This window comes from Macaca nemestrina, chromosome 1 (assembly GCF_043159975.1).
Source record: "Macaca nemestrina isolate mMacNem1 chromosome 1, mMacNem.hap1, whole genome shotgun sequence".
NCBI classification, from domain to species: Eukaryota; Metazoa; Chordata; class Mammalia; order Primates; family Cercopithecidae; genus Macaca; species Macaca nemestrina.
In genome coordinates, this window is record NC_092125.1 from 216,397,358 (window position 1) to 216,411,851 (window position 14,494).

General features: G+C 53.7%; 1 protein-coding gene and 1 long non-coding RNA gene across 14 annotated transcripts in view; one reads left to right on the forward strand and one right to left on the reverse strand.

Annotated features, from left to right (window-relative positions):
* LOC105483137 (Rho guanine nucleotide exchange factor 10 like) overlaps nucleotides 1-14,494 on the reverse strand; it is a 180,456-nt gene that overhangs the window by 30,511 nt on the left and 135,451 nt on the right. For all 13 annotated transcript variants that reach the window (XM_071099483.1, XM_071099499.1, XM_071099497.1 and 10 more), the window contains 4 exons: nucleotides 13,160-13,246; nucleotides 11,808-12,031; nucleotides 8,669-8,823; nucleotides 862-1,010 (listed from right to left, as the gene is read on the reverse strand). In XM_071099483.1, coding sequence (XP_070955584.1) covers nucleotides 862-1,010; nucleotides 8,669-8,823; nucleotides 11,808-12,031; nucleotides 13,160-13,246 — 615 coding nt within the window. The remainder of the gene's footprint in view (nucleotides 1-861; nucleotides 1,011-8,668; nucleotides 8,824-11,807; nucleotides 12,032-13,159; nucleotides 13,247-14,494) is intronic.
* Nucleotides 12,086-13,578, forward strand: LOC139364166 (uncharacterized). Its single transcript, XR_011625483.1, has 3 exons — nucleotides 12,086-12,223; nucleotides 12,975-13,096; nucleotides 13,444-13,578. It is a non-coding gene; the product is annotated as an uncharacterized lncRNA (long non-coding RNA).

The following is a 14,494-nucleotide window of genomic DNA, read 5'->3' on the forward strand; positions in this document are numbered from 1 at the left end:
CATAAGGCCTCATGCCTCGGTTTTCCCCTTTGTCAAATGAGAGTTGTGTCATCTGGAGCCCAGCCCTGATCATCTGTGCTCTTAAGATCCCAGGACTCCACTTAGTGTTTCTGCTGTTGAGTAGCTGATTTACAGCTGCATGAGAGACAACTAGGTAGGCAAATGAAGACGCCCCTCATGAGGAAGCACCCTGGGAGGATTCCACTCCAGGCCAGGTGGCGACTCATTGCAATCGATAGTCCAAACAAATCAAACATCACCAAAATGCCTCTTGGGGAACCATGCTAGGTCTCCCGCCCAGGATGGACTGCAGGTGTGGTCAGGTAAGCGGGCAGTGCTGTTGATCAGAGACAGGCATGGGCCTAGGCTGAGCCAGGGACGAGCCCCCCAGACCAGTCCCTCATCCTGGGGGCCAAGGCGTGGGCGGTGCTGGAAACAGGGCAAGGCAGGACCCAGGCAGCCTCTCCCTCCATGTGGTTTGAAGAGCCCAGCGGATGGCTGTATCCACCCTGGCCACACCCTCAGCATGGCCCGGGCTCCGTGGGTACAAGTCCTGGCTATCAGTCCAAGGACAGGGACCCCAGTCCCACTTCCACAAGCAGCAGCCAACACAACTCAGGATCCAGGCCACAGTGCAGTGCAGCTGGGCGCTTTCTGCTCTTGGTAGCCTTGGCGATGTGTGGCAGAGGAAGAGATCAGGCCCAATTGGGACCTTGGCCCCCTCTGCTTCCAGACAAACTCTGCCCAATCGATCCCTGAGATGCCACTGGGAGCTGAAAGCAGTGCCAGGGTGGACGTAAGAAAGGGTCAGCAAAAGGGACGCAGGCCTCCAGGGCCACAAGCCAAAGGATAGGGCAGTACCTGAGGCTGGAGGGTGGTGGCTTCCAGGACAGAGACCCGGGGCCCACAGCTGGCCCACACAGCATCCTCCAGGCTCAACAGGGTGCGGACAGGCCCAGGCCCCACAGTCAGGCACACGGGAGGGCTCTCCAGGTCCCACAGGACACCTCCTGCAGGGAGAGAGGGGAGGCAGGTCAGGGGCCAGGAGTGGCAAGCAGGTCCCCCAGGAACGCAGGCCAGCAGCAGGGGGCTCAGCGGGGCCCCACACACCCTCTCCCCGCACTCCAGGGCCTTTCGCTCTCCATCCAGCTGGATGGTGGCTGTCCCCATCTGCCTCCGACTCCCACCATTCATTTCCCACACCCGGCCACACCTACTCTCAGATTCGTCCCTTCCTTCCTCCCTCCCTCCATTCTCTTTCCCCCTTCCCTTCCCTGCCTCTCTCTCTCTTTCCCTCTCTCCCATTCGTGTAGTAAGCACCTACTCCACACCAGGCCATGCACTGGGTGCTGGGAAGACAGAAAGGAATCAGACACAGGCCCCACCCTCAAGGAAGCCCTTCACTGGTCAGAGCAACCAACAGGTTAATCAACAGTTATCACATGACATGCCAAGCACAAATGAGCAGGCCTGCACCAGGGTCTGGAGAACTGCTGAGATGGACGGAGCTAATTCTGCCCTGGAGGAAATCCGGGAGGCTTCTCAGAAGAGGCAGCATGATATGGTGGAAAGTGTCCTGGACCCAGAGTCGGGAGACTTGGGGTCTAGCCCTGGTTCTGCCACTACTAACTTGCTAAGGACCTTGAGCACATCTCTACCCTTCAAGAGGCCTTGGTTTCCCCATGTGTAAAATGGGGTGGGGAGTTGACAAGATTGTCTCTGAAGACTTTTCCGACGCTGTAGCTTATCCAGACTGAATCTTGATTTCTCATGAAACTTCTGGCCAACTCCAAGGCACTTCTGTCAAATTTACCAAGATCTCTTCCTCCTCCAGAAACACTGCTGCTACCAGGTGAGGTAGAGGTTGTTTTTTGTTTATTTATTTGTTTTTTCTTTGAGACAGAGTCTCACTCTGTCTCCCAGGCTGGATTGCAGTGGCACAATCTTGGCTCACTGCATGCTCTGCCTCCCCGGATTCCAGCGATTCTCTTGCCTCAGCCTCCAAAGTAACTGAGATTATAGGTGCCCACCACCATGCCCGGTTAATTTAAAGTAGACATAGGGTTTCGCCATGTTGGCCAGGCTGGTCTCGAACTCCTGACTTCAAGTGATCCACCTGCCTCGGCCTCCCAAAGTTCTGGGATTACAGGCATGAGCCACTGCGCCTGATCCAGAGGATGTTCTGAGAGACAATACATCTCCAGTCTGTCATCCCTGAAAACCAAACAGACCTAGGAACCTGGCCCAAGCCAGGTCCTCCCCTCCCCCGGGATGCTGAGCTCACCCAAGAACCATTTTCTCTGGCAACCAAGCAGTGAGTGCCGAGATTGTTTTTTCTCAGAAGTCACACCCGATGCCACACAGAACCCTGGTGGCTGCCCTGTCTTGTCAGGGTGCCAGGTAGGTAAAGAGAGTTGAAGGGGAAGCTGGGGCCCAGCCTGGAGCAGCCTGGGCCATGGCACACTCTGGAGAGAGAGGCAGCAGTGGTGGGGACTGAGAGACAGGACACAGCCAGCTGTGAGCCTGCCAATGCCCTGCTACCCCACCTGGCCTCCGCTGGGTCCCTGATACAGAGCAGCCCATCACAGGCAGACCCTTCCCCTCTGAGCCAGCTGCTTGGTGGCACGATGGGGCACAGCTGTCTCCAAAGCTTGAAGAGCCGCAGGGTACGTGATGGAAGCCACTGCTGGGGTGTGGTCAGAAGAGCCAAACTAGATTCCCACCCCCTCCCTGTCCTTCCCTACCGTACCCTGTCTTATCCCATGCTTTTCCTGGTCCCAGTTTTCCCTCCCTCCCCTCCTCTTTCCCATCTATAAAACAGGTTCCCCTTCTGCCCTTATGCCCTACTTAAAATGGGCAGACTCCAAGCTCAGCTAAGAGGCAGGGGAACAAGGACTCCCCTCGACTTCCAGGCACACAGAGCGCTCTGCCCAGCCAGCCAGCGTGAGCACAAGGGAAGCAGTCAGAACAGGGCAGTCCTCAGCCCCAGAGCTTCTTTGTGAACTTGGACAGGGGGCTTCGCCTCTCTGGACCTCAGTTTCCCTCATCTGCACACTGGGCATGATAACCACACCTGCACTTCTCCGGATGTTGCAGGGAGTCAATAAAATATGCAAGAATATTTATCTGGGCACACAGTCAGGAGCCCTGACAGCAGTTCTTACACAGCGTTCTGTATCCGCACACCAGGCCCTCCTTCCTTGAATTACTTCCTTAACTCCCAGCAAGCCTGTGTGGTAGATACTATTATTATCCCTGTTCATAACAGAGACAACTGAGACATAGCGAGTTTAAATAACTACCCCAATTCACTCAGCTACAAAGGAGTCTATGCTCATGGCTCTTACTGTTTGATGTCATTTGCCACAACACAACAGTGTGTGGAAGCAAGTGTTGAATCCACTTAACCAACGTGACAGCAGTGACCTGTGGAGCTAAGACCTTGCACAATGGGTTTTGAGCTTGGCTCTGTCTGACTCTGGGCCTGGCCTGCTTCTCCAACCACACTACCCTCTCAGGTTTCTGAAGGGCTGTGCAGCTGGGCCTGGTGTCCAGGAGGGGCGAGTGACCTGAAGGCGGCCAGGCCTCCACCAGGGCTGGAGCCAAGAAAATGCAAGGCTTTGAGCACCCCCCAGTGGCCAGAGGTGAGTAGTGTTCGTGGCTGGAAGCTGGAGTCTAATTAGGCTGCTATGGCTGAGATGGGGGCTGGGACCCCTCCCAGGGACAAAGCAGCTAGGGATGGTGAGGAAACACCTCCCAAAACTGGAAAGTGAGGTTCTATCCAGCAGTGATAGCCACCGGAGCCCCTGCATCCACTCCCCTGGAACAGAGCCTCGTTGTGGCAGCCTAGGGTAGGAGCTAGGGTTAAACCCTGAGGACTACATGAATGCCGTTCCTGCATTTGCGGGGAGTCTCCAGAAATCCTCTAAGAAGTCCTGACTCCAGGGCAGAATGATGAACTGTGATGAAATTTAATAATGCTAATACTGTTAGATCAAAAAGCTCACAAAGGCCGGGTACGGTGGCTCACACCTGTAATCCCAACACTTCGGGAGGCTGAGGCAGGTGGATCACCTGAGGTGGCGAGTTCAAGACCAGCCTGGCCAACATGGTGAAACCCTGTCTCTACTAAAAATTAAAAAATTAGCTGGGCATGGTGGTGTGCACCTGTAATCCCAGCTACTTGGGAGACTGAGGCAGGAGAATTGCTTGAACCCGGGAGGCAGAGGTTGCAGTGGAGCGCCACTGCACTCTAGCCCGGGCGATAGAGTGAGACTCTGTCTCCAAAAAAAAAAAAAAAAAAAAAAAAGCTCATAAAGGACACTGGACAGGAGTCCCTCATTAGAGGGCCCATGGTGGGATCCTGAACAAGAGACTTCCCCTTGCGGGGACTCAGTTTTCCCATCTGCACCATGAGGACAAAACTTGGTCCTCTGAGATTCTTTCCAGCTCTCATACACCGTGATTCTGAGATCACAAACCCAATTGCTGTGAGCTCTGATGAGAGCTGCCCCTGCCTGATGGCAGCCCCGCACTTTCCACCCCTCCTCATCTTCCCCTCCAGTGGCTGTGTGTATGCACACACGTGTTCTGGAACACAGGCCCACACGCACACACCTGCCCCTGCGTGACAGCCCATTCATCTGGCCCCGGCACCAGCTCTCGCAGCCAGCACAAGGGAGATGAAGGTCCTGTCTCAGCAAAGGCAGCTTCAGGAGGCTGGCATCCCTCCTCTCCCAGCCCGCAGTGGAGAAAGCCCTCGGGTCTCCCTCAGGGGTCAAGATTGTGCTGCAGCCAGAAGCAGGTCCCAGAGTGAGTCATCACAGCTGAGAGGGGCCCAAAGGGCAGCCCCTCCTGGGCGACAGTAAATAGTGACTGTGATGATGATGACTGTGATAAAGGGACACGTGGGAGGCGCCAATCCTCCAGGCTCTGTCGTGGCATTCATGGGAATTGCCATGTCTACCCTTCACAACCATTCTATGAAGTGGGGCTGCCCATACCCCCATTTCACGGGTGAGGAAACTGAGGATTAGAGGGCAAAGCAAAGGCCCAACCTCTCGCAGTGGGAACTCAATCCCAGCAGCCTGATGCCCAACCCATCCCTCACCCATTATGCCATGTACCTCCTCAAGGGGGGACTCCAAACCACGGCACCAGTGCCCAACCAGGGATACTCCAGCATCCCCACCCAAGGCCTGGCAATGCCCCTGTATCACGGGAGAGCCCAGGTAGCACGCAGGCAAGGACAGTGGCCACCTGGCTCAGCTCCGGGCCCCAGCACCCTGCTGTGTGCCTGACACTTCAGGGGCACTGGCTTATTGAGCAAATGAATGAGCGATACAATGAATGAGAACAAGCAGATGCTCCTGAGGGCAGCAGAGTGACTGCCATGGCCACACTGCTCTCGCCTCAGTTTCCCCATCTCTCAGCTGCAGGTGGGACTCTGAGGCTCTGCCAGTCCATTCCTCCACGTGGCCTGGTCACTCTGGAGTCTGGACAGTCAACCTTCAGCTACTGGTTCTGTAGGTTCTGTCCTACAGACCTATTTGTGTCTGGTCCTGTCCTTCTCCAATAAGCCAAAGCATGGCCAGGAATGCCAGTTTTAGCAGGAATGCCAGTCTTGGTCTCAGCCTAACCCGGCAGGACAGTGACCATGTGACTTCAAACACCAGCAAATACTTCATGGAGTACCTGCTTCTGGATGAAGATGAGGGGTCTAGATTTTCACAATCCCTGGACCCTCCACACCACCAGGGCCGCCACAGTGGGTTCTGAGGTTGATACAGAGCCTGCCAGGTTGATGCAGGTGCAGTTCCAAGCACTGGCTCTGCCGCTGGGATGGGTGGGGGTATCTGAGGGGTATCCAAGGCCTCAGTGAATCTGGATGAGGGCCAAGCTGATGCCAGTCCCACAGCTGGTCACAGACCAGGAGGATGATTCCAGACCCGGCTGCATGTAATCCAGGTAGAAGGTGATGGAGGCGAATCCCACCCACCCCATACCGTGTAGCAGGTCCTGAGAACCCAGCTGCCTGCCTGGGCCACCTCTGAAAGATAACACCGGGTACGGGTGGGGATACCAGGTAAGGCAAGCCCTTTCTCAGGGGCCTCTTGGCCACAGCCAAACTGGACACCCAGAGAGAGCATGACCACCAAATTCACCTGTCCAGGTGGCTGCCTCAGCCTCTCAGCCAGCCAACCTGCCTCCCCTCCTGTCTACCAGCCAGAGGGAGCCCAGTGCTCAGCCACCTCTAACATGCCTCTCTACTCCCTGACACACTGAGACAAGTTGGAGGCCCTCACAAACAGCTCTGTCTGCCCCTGGCTCACGCCTAGTGCCACTTCATCTTCCAGTTGTCCAGCAAAACAGCCTCCTCTCCGGCTTCCCCCACCAGATCAAGCATTCTCCTGCCTTCGGGCCTTTGCATGTACTGTTCCCTCTGCTGAGAACACCATTCCCCCAACTCTCCACTTGCCTGACTTCTTAAGATCTTAGCCTCAGGATCCCCCTCCTCAGGGAGGCCTTTGCGGCACACCCCGCCCCATACTTGGGTAGTGAGGCTGTCACACAACACTCATTCCTTCCCGTAGGGGCCCTCGGCACCATGTATAATCTTATACCTCTGTTTGTTTACTAACCGATTCTCTCTCCCTCTATAGACTGTAAGCTCCATGAGGGCAGGCAGTCTATCCATTTTGCTTGCCACTGTGTCCATGGCATATAGTACGTTCTCAGTAAGCATTTGGTGTACACACGTTTGCAAGGCAGGAAAGCTGGTAGAACATCTCAGCCTTCAGGCCTCATGGCCTCCACTCTACCTGGACAAGCCAAAGCCCCCTCACATCTGCAGAGAGCTCTAGTCTGGGAGGCAGGGTACTGGGTGCAGGTTCAGCTCAGTCAGGGGGCTCTGGACAGTCTGCTCCCATCCAGAAAATGAGGGCGTGGGGTTCAATGGTCCCCAGTGGCCCTTTTGGTCCTGACAAACTAACAGGCTCCAACCCCAGGCTAGAAGCCAATGGGTAGACCCCAAGCCCCCTGTTTTGGGGTGAACTGTGGCCCCTCATCTGTATGTTAAGGTCCCAGCACCCAGTACCTCAGAATGTGACCTCCTTGGGAAGTAAGGTCACTGCAGATGTAATTAGTTAAGATGAGTTAATACTAGAGAGGAACAGGTCCCTAATCCAATATTATCTGTGTCCTCATAAAAAAGGGAAATTTGCACACCGACACACAGCCAGGGAGAACACCACGCAGAAGTTGAAGTTCTGCAGCCATAGGCAAGGAAACACCTGAAGCAGCTGGGAGCAAGGCCCTTCCCTAGTGCCTACTGAGGGCACATGACCCATCCAAACATGGACCCCTGGGTTCCAGCCTCTAGGATACGCGACTCTACATATCTGCCATTTGTGGTCCTTGTCAGGGCAGCCTCGCCTCCTTCCAACCCAGGTGTCCAAACTGGCGAATCGAGCAGTAAGAGGGAATAGGCCAAAGGCGACCCAAGCTGGGGACCAGGGTGCCAGGGCGGCACAGGCCGGGCTCACAGTGTTCCGTGGGAGCCGGTCGGGAGTGGTCCCTCTAGAACTCCTCATGCGTCTCTGCAGATCTGAGCCCGTATTTACATTCACACGCACACTCGGTCTGACGGTGAGAAGGGTTTTTTCCCTCCCTCTTCCCCCTTTAATTAAAAACTATAAATGCCTTATCAAAAGCTAATTAAAAATACCAACACAGTGCCAAGTGGCAAAAAAAAAAAAAAAAAAAAAAAAATTAGCTCAGTACAAATATCCGTTTATTACCCTGCAACAGGCTGTGATGACGCAGCAACCATAGCCTGGCTGGCGGAAAAGGCAGGGGAGAAGAGACGCCATGGGCCTTCAGGCTCCTCTGTCCCTTCCGGGGGACTGGGGGTGGCTACACTCTCCGCTCAGTCCCCTTCATCAAATCGGGGCTGAACAAGCCCAGGGGATGGGGACCACAGCAATCCACATGGCTGGGGAGAAGGCGCGTTCGGTCCCCAGTCAGCATCATCTCAGTAAAGCAAAGGAAATTCTTAAGGGGTGCATGAAAATTAAGATAACGTGCATGCATTAAGCACTTTACCCCTGCCCTGGAGCACAGCAGCCCAAACATGGCCCTCCTGCCCTCCTGACATCGTAACCTGTGCTAGGGATGACTCAATAAAACAACCCAGACGGAAATATTTGACTCCACTGAGTGCGCCCTGGGCCTGGCCCTGTGCTTTGCCCTAATGGAGTTGTCTAACCCTCCAGGACCCATGAGCAGTGGGCGCTGCCCTTATTCTCATGAAGAGCCCCGGGCACCAAAGAAGGGAGACCATGCAGCAAGGGATACAACTGTCATCGGGCAAAGCCTGCACGGGAAGCCAGGTCCCTCCGACCTGCGAGTACCTCTCTTATCCGCGAGAGTCTCCTGCCAGCAGGTTTCACTGCCCACATGGTAGTGAGCACCCTATTCCAGCAAGTATTCACGTATGGAGGGGCCACCCATTGAACCCCAGTGGGGCTCAGGGATCTCCAAATGCCCTCAGCACTAAGATTTCCCAATTCATCCCTGCCCAGCCTCCTGTATCCTCTCTTGGTAGAGAATCTGGCACCCAGCTGGCATCCAGAACTGCCCCCCTTCCCCCATTTCCCCCAGTCCTCACCGCTGGTCCGAGGGTAGGCAGCAAGGGTCCCATCCTGCAGGCCAGCGAGCAGGTGGAAGGGGCTGTGTCGCAGGCAGAGCACAGGCTGCAGACCTGGGCTCCTGCAGGTCGCCAGGCACTGGGTGCCAGTGTCCACACTGCCATAGAGCAGGATGCTGCAGAGAGAGGTCGGAGAAGCAGTCTGAGCAGTCTGAGTGACACACTGAGCACTCCCACCCGCTCACTGCCCCCATGCCCTCCTAGGGAGAGGGCCCCAGGGAGCTGCTCCCTCTAAGCCATGCCTTTCTGCTGTGTGGCCAGGCCATAGCTCCACCATGCAGGAGCTCACTTTTCCATGGTTTTCTGGAATGGTACCCTCCCTGACCTCTGTCATGAAGAGGACTCAGGGAGGCTCCAGAGGCAGCACAGTAAAGGTGCTGAGAGAGCTATTTTCAGAGTCACATGGACCTGAGTTCGAATCCAGACGTGCCACTTTCCAGTCTGACAGACCCTGGACTGCTAAGCCTCAGTTCTCTCTGTAAAATGGGGCAACGATGCCTACTTCACCACCATAAAAGGAACAAAGTACTGACACATGCTACACAGAAGGATCCTGTAGGTGTGATGCTAAGAGAAGCAGACAGGAAAAGCCACATAGCGTCTGAGTCCATTTACATGAAACATACATAGCGTGTGAGTCATTCACATGAAACATACATAGTGTGAGCCCATTCACATGAAATATACTAGTATGCAAGTCATTCACATGAAATGTACATAGCGTGTGAGTCATTCACATGAAACATAGTGTCATTCACATGAAACGTACATAGTGTGTGAGTCATTCACATGAAACATACATAGTGTGAGCCCATTCACATGAAATATACTAGTATGCAAGTCATTCACATGAAATGTACATAGCGTGTGAGTCATTCACATGAAACATACAGTGTCATTCACATGAAACGTACATAGTGTGTGAGTCACATGAAATGTACATAGTGTGTGTCATTCACATGAAATGTACATAGCGTGTGAGTCATTCACATGAAATGTACATAGTGTGTGACAATCACACGAAACATACATAGTATGAGTCCATTCACATGAAATGTACTAATGTGCAAGTCATTCACATGAAATGTACATAGTATGTGAGTCATTCACATGAAACGCACACAGTGTGTGTCATTCACATGAAATGTACATAGCACATGAGTCATTCACATGAAATGTACATAGCATGTGAGTCATTCACATGAAATGTACACAGTATGTGGCAATCACATGAAGCATACATAGTGTGAGTCCATGCATATGAAATGTACCCAGTGTGAGTCATTCACATAAAATATACATAGTGTGAGTCATTCACATGAAATGCACAGTGTGTCACTCACATGAAACATGCAGTGTGAGTCCATTCACATGAAATGTACATAGTGCATGAGTCATTCACACGAAATGTACATAGCATGTGAGTCATTCACATGAAACATACACAGTGTGTGTCATTCACATGAAATGTACACAGTGTGTGGCAATCACATGAAACATACATAGTGTGAGTCCATTCACATGAAATGTACTAGCGTGCAAGTCATTCACATGAAATGTACATAGTGAGTCATTCACATGAAATGTACAGTGTGTCATTCACATGAAATGTACATAGCGCGTGAGTCATTCACATGAAATGTACACAGTGTGTGTCATTCACATGAAATGTACATAGCATGTGAGTCATTCACATGAAATGTATATAGTGTGGCAATCACATGAAATGTACATAGCGTGTGAGTCATTCACATGAAATGTACAGTGTGTCACTCACATGAAACTTGCACAGTGTGAGTCCATTCACATGAAATGTACATAGCACGTGAGTCATTCACTTGAAACATATGTAGTGTGAGTCCATTAACGTGAAATGTACTTGGAGTATGAGCCATTTACATGGAACATACATAGTGTGTGAGTCCATTTATACAGTGTCCTGAGGAGACAAACCCATAGAGACAGAAAGTAGATTAGTGGTTTCTGGGGTGGGGGTGGGGAGCAGGAGAATGGAGGGAGATTATTTAATGAACATGTGGGTTCTTTAGGGGGTAAAAAGAAAGGTCTGGAAGGCCCCTCCTAGGTCCAGGCCCTGGCTGGGCCCTTGGCTGTAGGCCAAGCCTGGACTGTGCGGAGCTTAGAGTGGCTCCCAGTTGACTTCAGTAACCTTGGCTTTTGCTCCTTACTCGGTTTCCTTGTGTGGGAAAGGGGAGGGAACGACCTCCGCATTACAGAGGAGTGGCTATGAGGCTCACCTCCGAGCAGCACACAGTAGGTGCTCAGGAAACATGCTCTCATCTCATCTCCTTCTCTCTAGGAGGGGTGGAGTGCACAGAGACGCAGGGAGGACAGGACACAGCAGTGCCAGGCCCTAGACTTCCCGGGGCACGGCCCCCCTCAGATCTTCACTGATCCTCACCTTCACCTCCCTGTGCACAGGATGAACAATCCCTCTCCCTTTCCGCTACGGGAGGTGGTCTACCCACCCTGCACAGGCCACAGCTTGCCCTGAGCCTCCTTGCTTTGAGTCAGGGTTTTGCTGACTCACAAAGCCCCAGATGTCTTACAGAGGGCAGCCCTCTCTGCCAGTAGTAACCTCTTGACCTGGAAATACCCTGGAACCCTCACCCTGCCCAGCAAGGCGAATGGGGGCCACATATGGTGAACATTCAATGACAGCTAAGTGAACTGAAGGCCTCATGTGGCTGTGTCTCGGTGGGCTCTCACGGCAGCCCTGCATGGGGGGATTCTGGTCCCCACTTTACGGATGAGAAACTGAGGTTCAGAGAGGTTAAATGAGTGCCCAGGACCCAGAGCAAGGAAGTGGGTGAGCTGAAATTCAAACCCAGGTCTGGCTGACAGCAGAGCCAGCATCCACCTCCATCAGCCATGCTGCCTGGGAGGAGCCAGGCAACTGCACTGCAGGCAGCTCCCAACACTTTGGCTGCCACACTGGGCAGCTCTGGTGCCTACCTTCCTGGAGACCAGGGGCAGAGAATGTTGGCAGGCAACAGGCAGATCTGGAAAGCTACAGGAACAGCCCCCACCCAGTGCCCAGCCCTGCAGAGGCTGCTCTCACCCCTCCTTCTGGGCCCCTCACCTGCCATCCTGGAGCCCAAGGCAGATGGTTGGATGCACTGTGGCCGAGGGGTCAGCAGCTGTCCGGCTCTCATCTCTGCTCTCCGCCTCCTCCTCCAATTCTGGGATGTACTCCATGCAGAGCACAGGGGCTGCCAGTGGGAAGGACTTGACGGTGCGGGGCGAGGGCCGGTTCAAGGAAAAGATTTCCACCTGGCCCCCTGCACCTTCCTGTCCACCCCCGACCTGGGAGCAGAGACCCAGAGAGGCCATCAGGTGGGAACCACAAGAGGGAGCAGAGGAGGACCTGCTTTCCCAAGGACGCCATCCTTTAAGAGACACATCCCTTCTCCTGCCCACACGCTCCTGCGGTCACAAAGGTCATTTACCCCCAGCTGCCATGGCAACAAGTTAGCTTCAGGGCCCATAGGAAATCAGGTAAGGAGCTAAGGTGGGCTAAATACTCAGTCAGCTTTATATTTCCTCCTCTGCAGGGTGCATTTCAACCAATATAAAGTAAACATCTACTCCATCCCTTTAAAATGCCCTTCTCTGTGTTGACCATTGTTTTACCTCTGTGTCTAGCATATGATAGATACATACTCAACATATTGTTGTTGGATGGATGGATAGATGGATGGATGGATGGATGGGTGGACAGATGATAGACAGATAGATGGAAGGCTGTATAGGTGAATGAATGGATGGGTGGGTGGATGGGTGGATGGACAGATAAATAAATTGATGGATTAAATATATATTCTTGTTGGATGGATAAATTGATAGGTAGGTGGGTGGGTAGATGGATAGATGGATAGGTGGGTGGATAGATGGATGGATGATGGATGGATGGATATACCATGTGCTAGATCCTGGGGAAACGATGAGGAACAAATCACTCTCAGACGGCGAGCAGCAATGAGAGCGCACAATTTGCAGCACAAGGAATATGGTGGAGGGTACCTCACTTGAATCAAGGGAGGCTTTGCCAGGAAGCCCAAGGATAGAAAGGTGGGCTGGAATGTCTGCATGAGTAGGGCACTAGCCAGCCCTGCCTCCTGACTCCAGGGGCGAAGATCCTGAGACCCAGGCCCTCTGCACAGCTCCCCCTTTCACTTCCTTCTCAGCCCTGTCACCATTTGCAAAAGGCACACTCTCTTATTACCTCCCTGGTTTTCTGTTGCCCCAGATGAGGTTGCACCTCCCAACTCCATATACAGTGCCTGGCACCAGAGGTTCCCAGGAAGACCTTGCTGGATGAAGCTGCATGAGATGAGGCAGGCAGCTGCTGTCTCCAGCACCCCCTCCCAGGTACTGCTCTTCCTACTCCCGTCCTGAGGCCAGAATGCCCAGCTGGGCAGGGGGGTGACTCACCCAGAGGTAGCCCTGTGGAAGGGAGGTGCTGACCGCTGAGAAGCCCAGCAGGGGACAGTTGACAGGACTGTGGACCAGGGCCCCAAGCTGCAGAGACAGAAATGGTACATGTGAGGTTAATCGACAAGGTGCCCAGATGCCAATATTTGGCAGATTCCTGGGCCCCATCCAACTCTCCCTGGATTAGAATCCCTGTGAGTGGGGACCAGGAAAGCAACATGCTTCACAAGTGCCTGCTTCTCCAGGCAGTTCCTACACGCTCACACTTGTTTTTCCTCTCCTAGAACCTCCCGGCTAGAAGAGGCCTGCAGAAGGCTCTGTATCAGCCCAGGGTCTCTGAAACTGAGCAGCTTCCAGATACGGTTTCTTGAAAGCCACTAATGCCCACCCCTCCTTATTCTACAGACGGAGAAACGAGGGTCACAGAGGGCAGGTGACTGCCCTAGACCACAGGGAGGTGAGTGGCAGGGCTGGGCAGCTTGTGAGGGCCACGCACAGAAACCAGGGCTCAGCCTGTCACCGCTATCACCAGTAACCACCTTCCGCCTACTCCCCCTGAATCAGCTGCCCCAGACCCCATGTTGGGTGGCCTCTTTCTGAGGCCTGTCTCCTGAGCTAGACCTGGCCAGTCCCTCTCTCTGGCCAGGACAGCAATTCTAGGAAATGGCCTGACCCACTCATGGGCCACATTGAAAGAGAAGACAGTGGAGACAGCGCTTGGCTGGAGGGAGGATGCAGCCGACCACTGGGCCCTTTTCCAGGCAGCTGCTGCCCTCTGCTGGTGCTGAAGGCCCCAGCCGTCCCTGGACCCATTGTTAGAATATTCTAACAAAATTTCTAATGGCCATGGGCGAGGACCCTAAGAGGTCACCTCATCCAGCCTCCTCATTTAGCAGATGCCAACTTAAAGGTCAGAGGGAGGCGTGCCTGGCTCAAGGTCACACAGCATGTTAGTGGCAGAGTCAGGGCTAGAATTCAAACCTTCTACTCCTGGTTCAGGTCTCTTTCTATTCTGGTTGAATTTTACCCCAGAAGCCTGGCTGCACGCCAGAGGCCTCGGCACTCTGGGACCCCAGTTCCGCCTGCTGAAAACATGGGTCCCCACATTCAGAGCAGGGGGCTTCACAAAGCCTGGCCTCCGGGCTCCGTCTTCTCTGCTTCCTGGTGGCTGCATCTAGCTGAGGGTGCACACCCTTTCTGCTGGGCTGATGCTCTCTCTCTGCTCCCTTGGTGGAAAGGAGGCCACAGCAGCCCCTGCTCGGGCATTTCCATGGCAACTCCAGTGGGCCCTGATGTCAGCTGAGTCAACAGAGCCAGGTTGAAGATGGTGGGAAA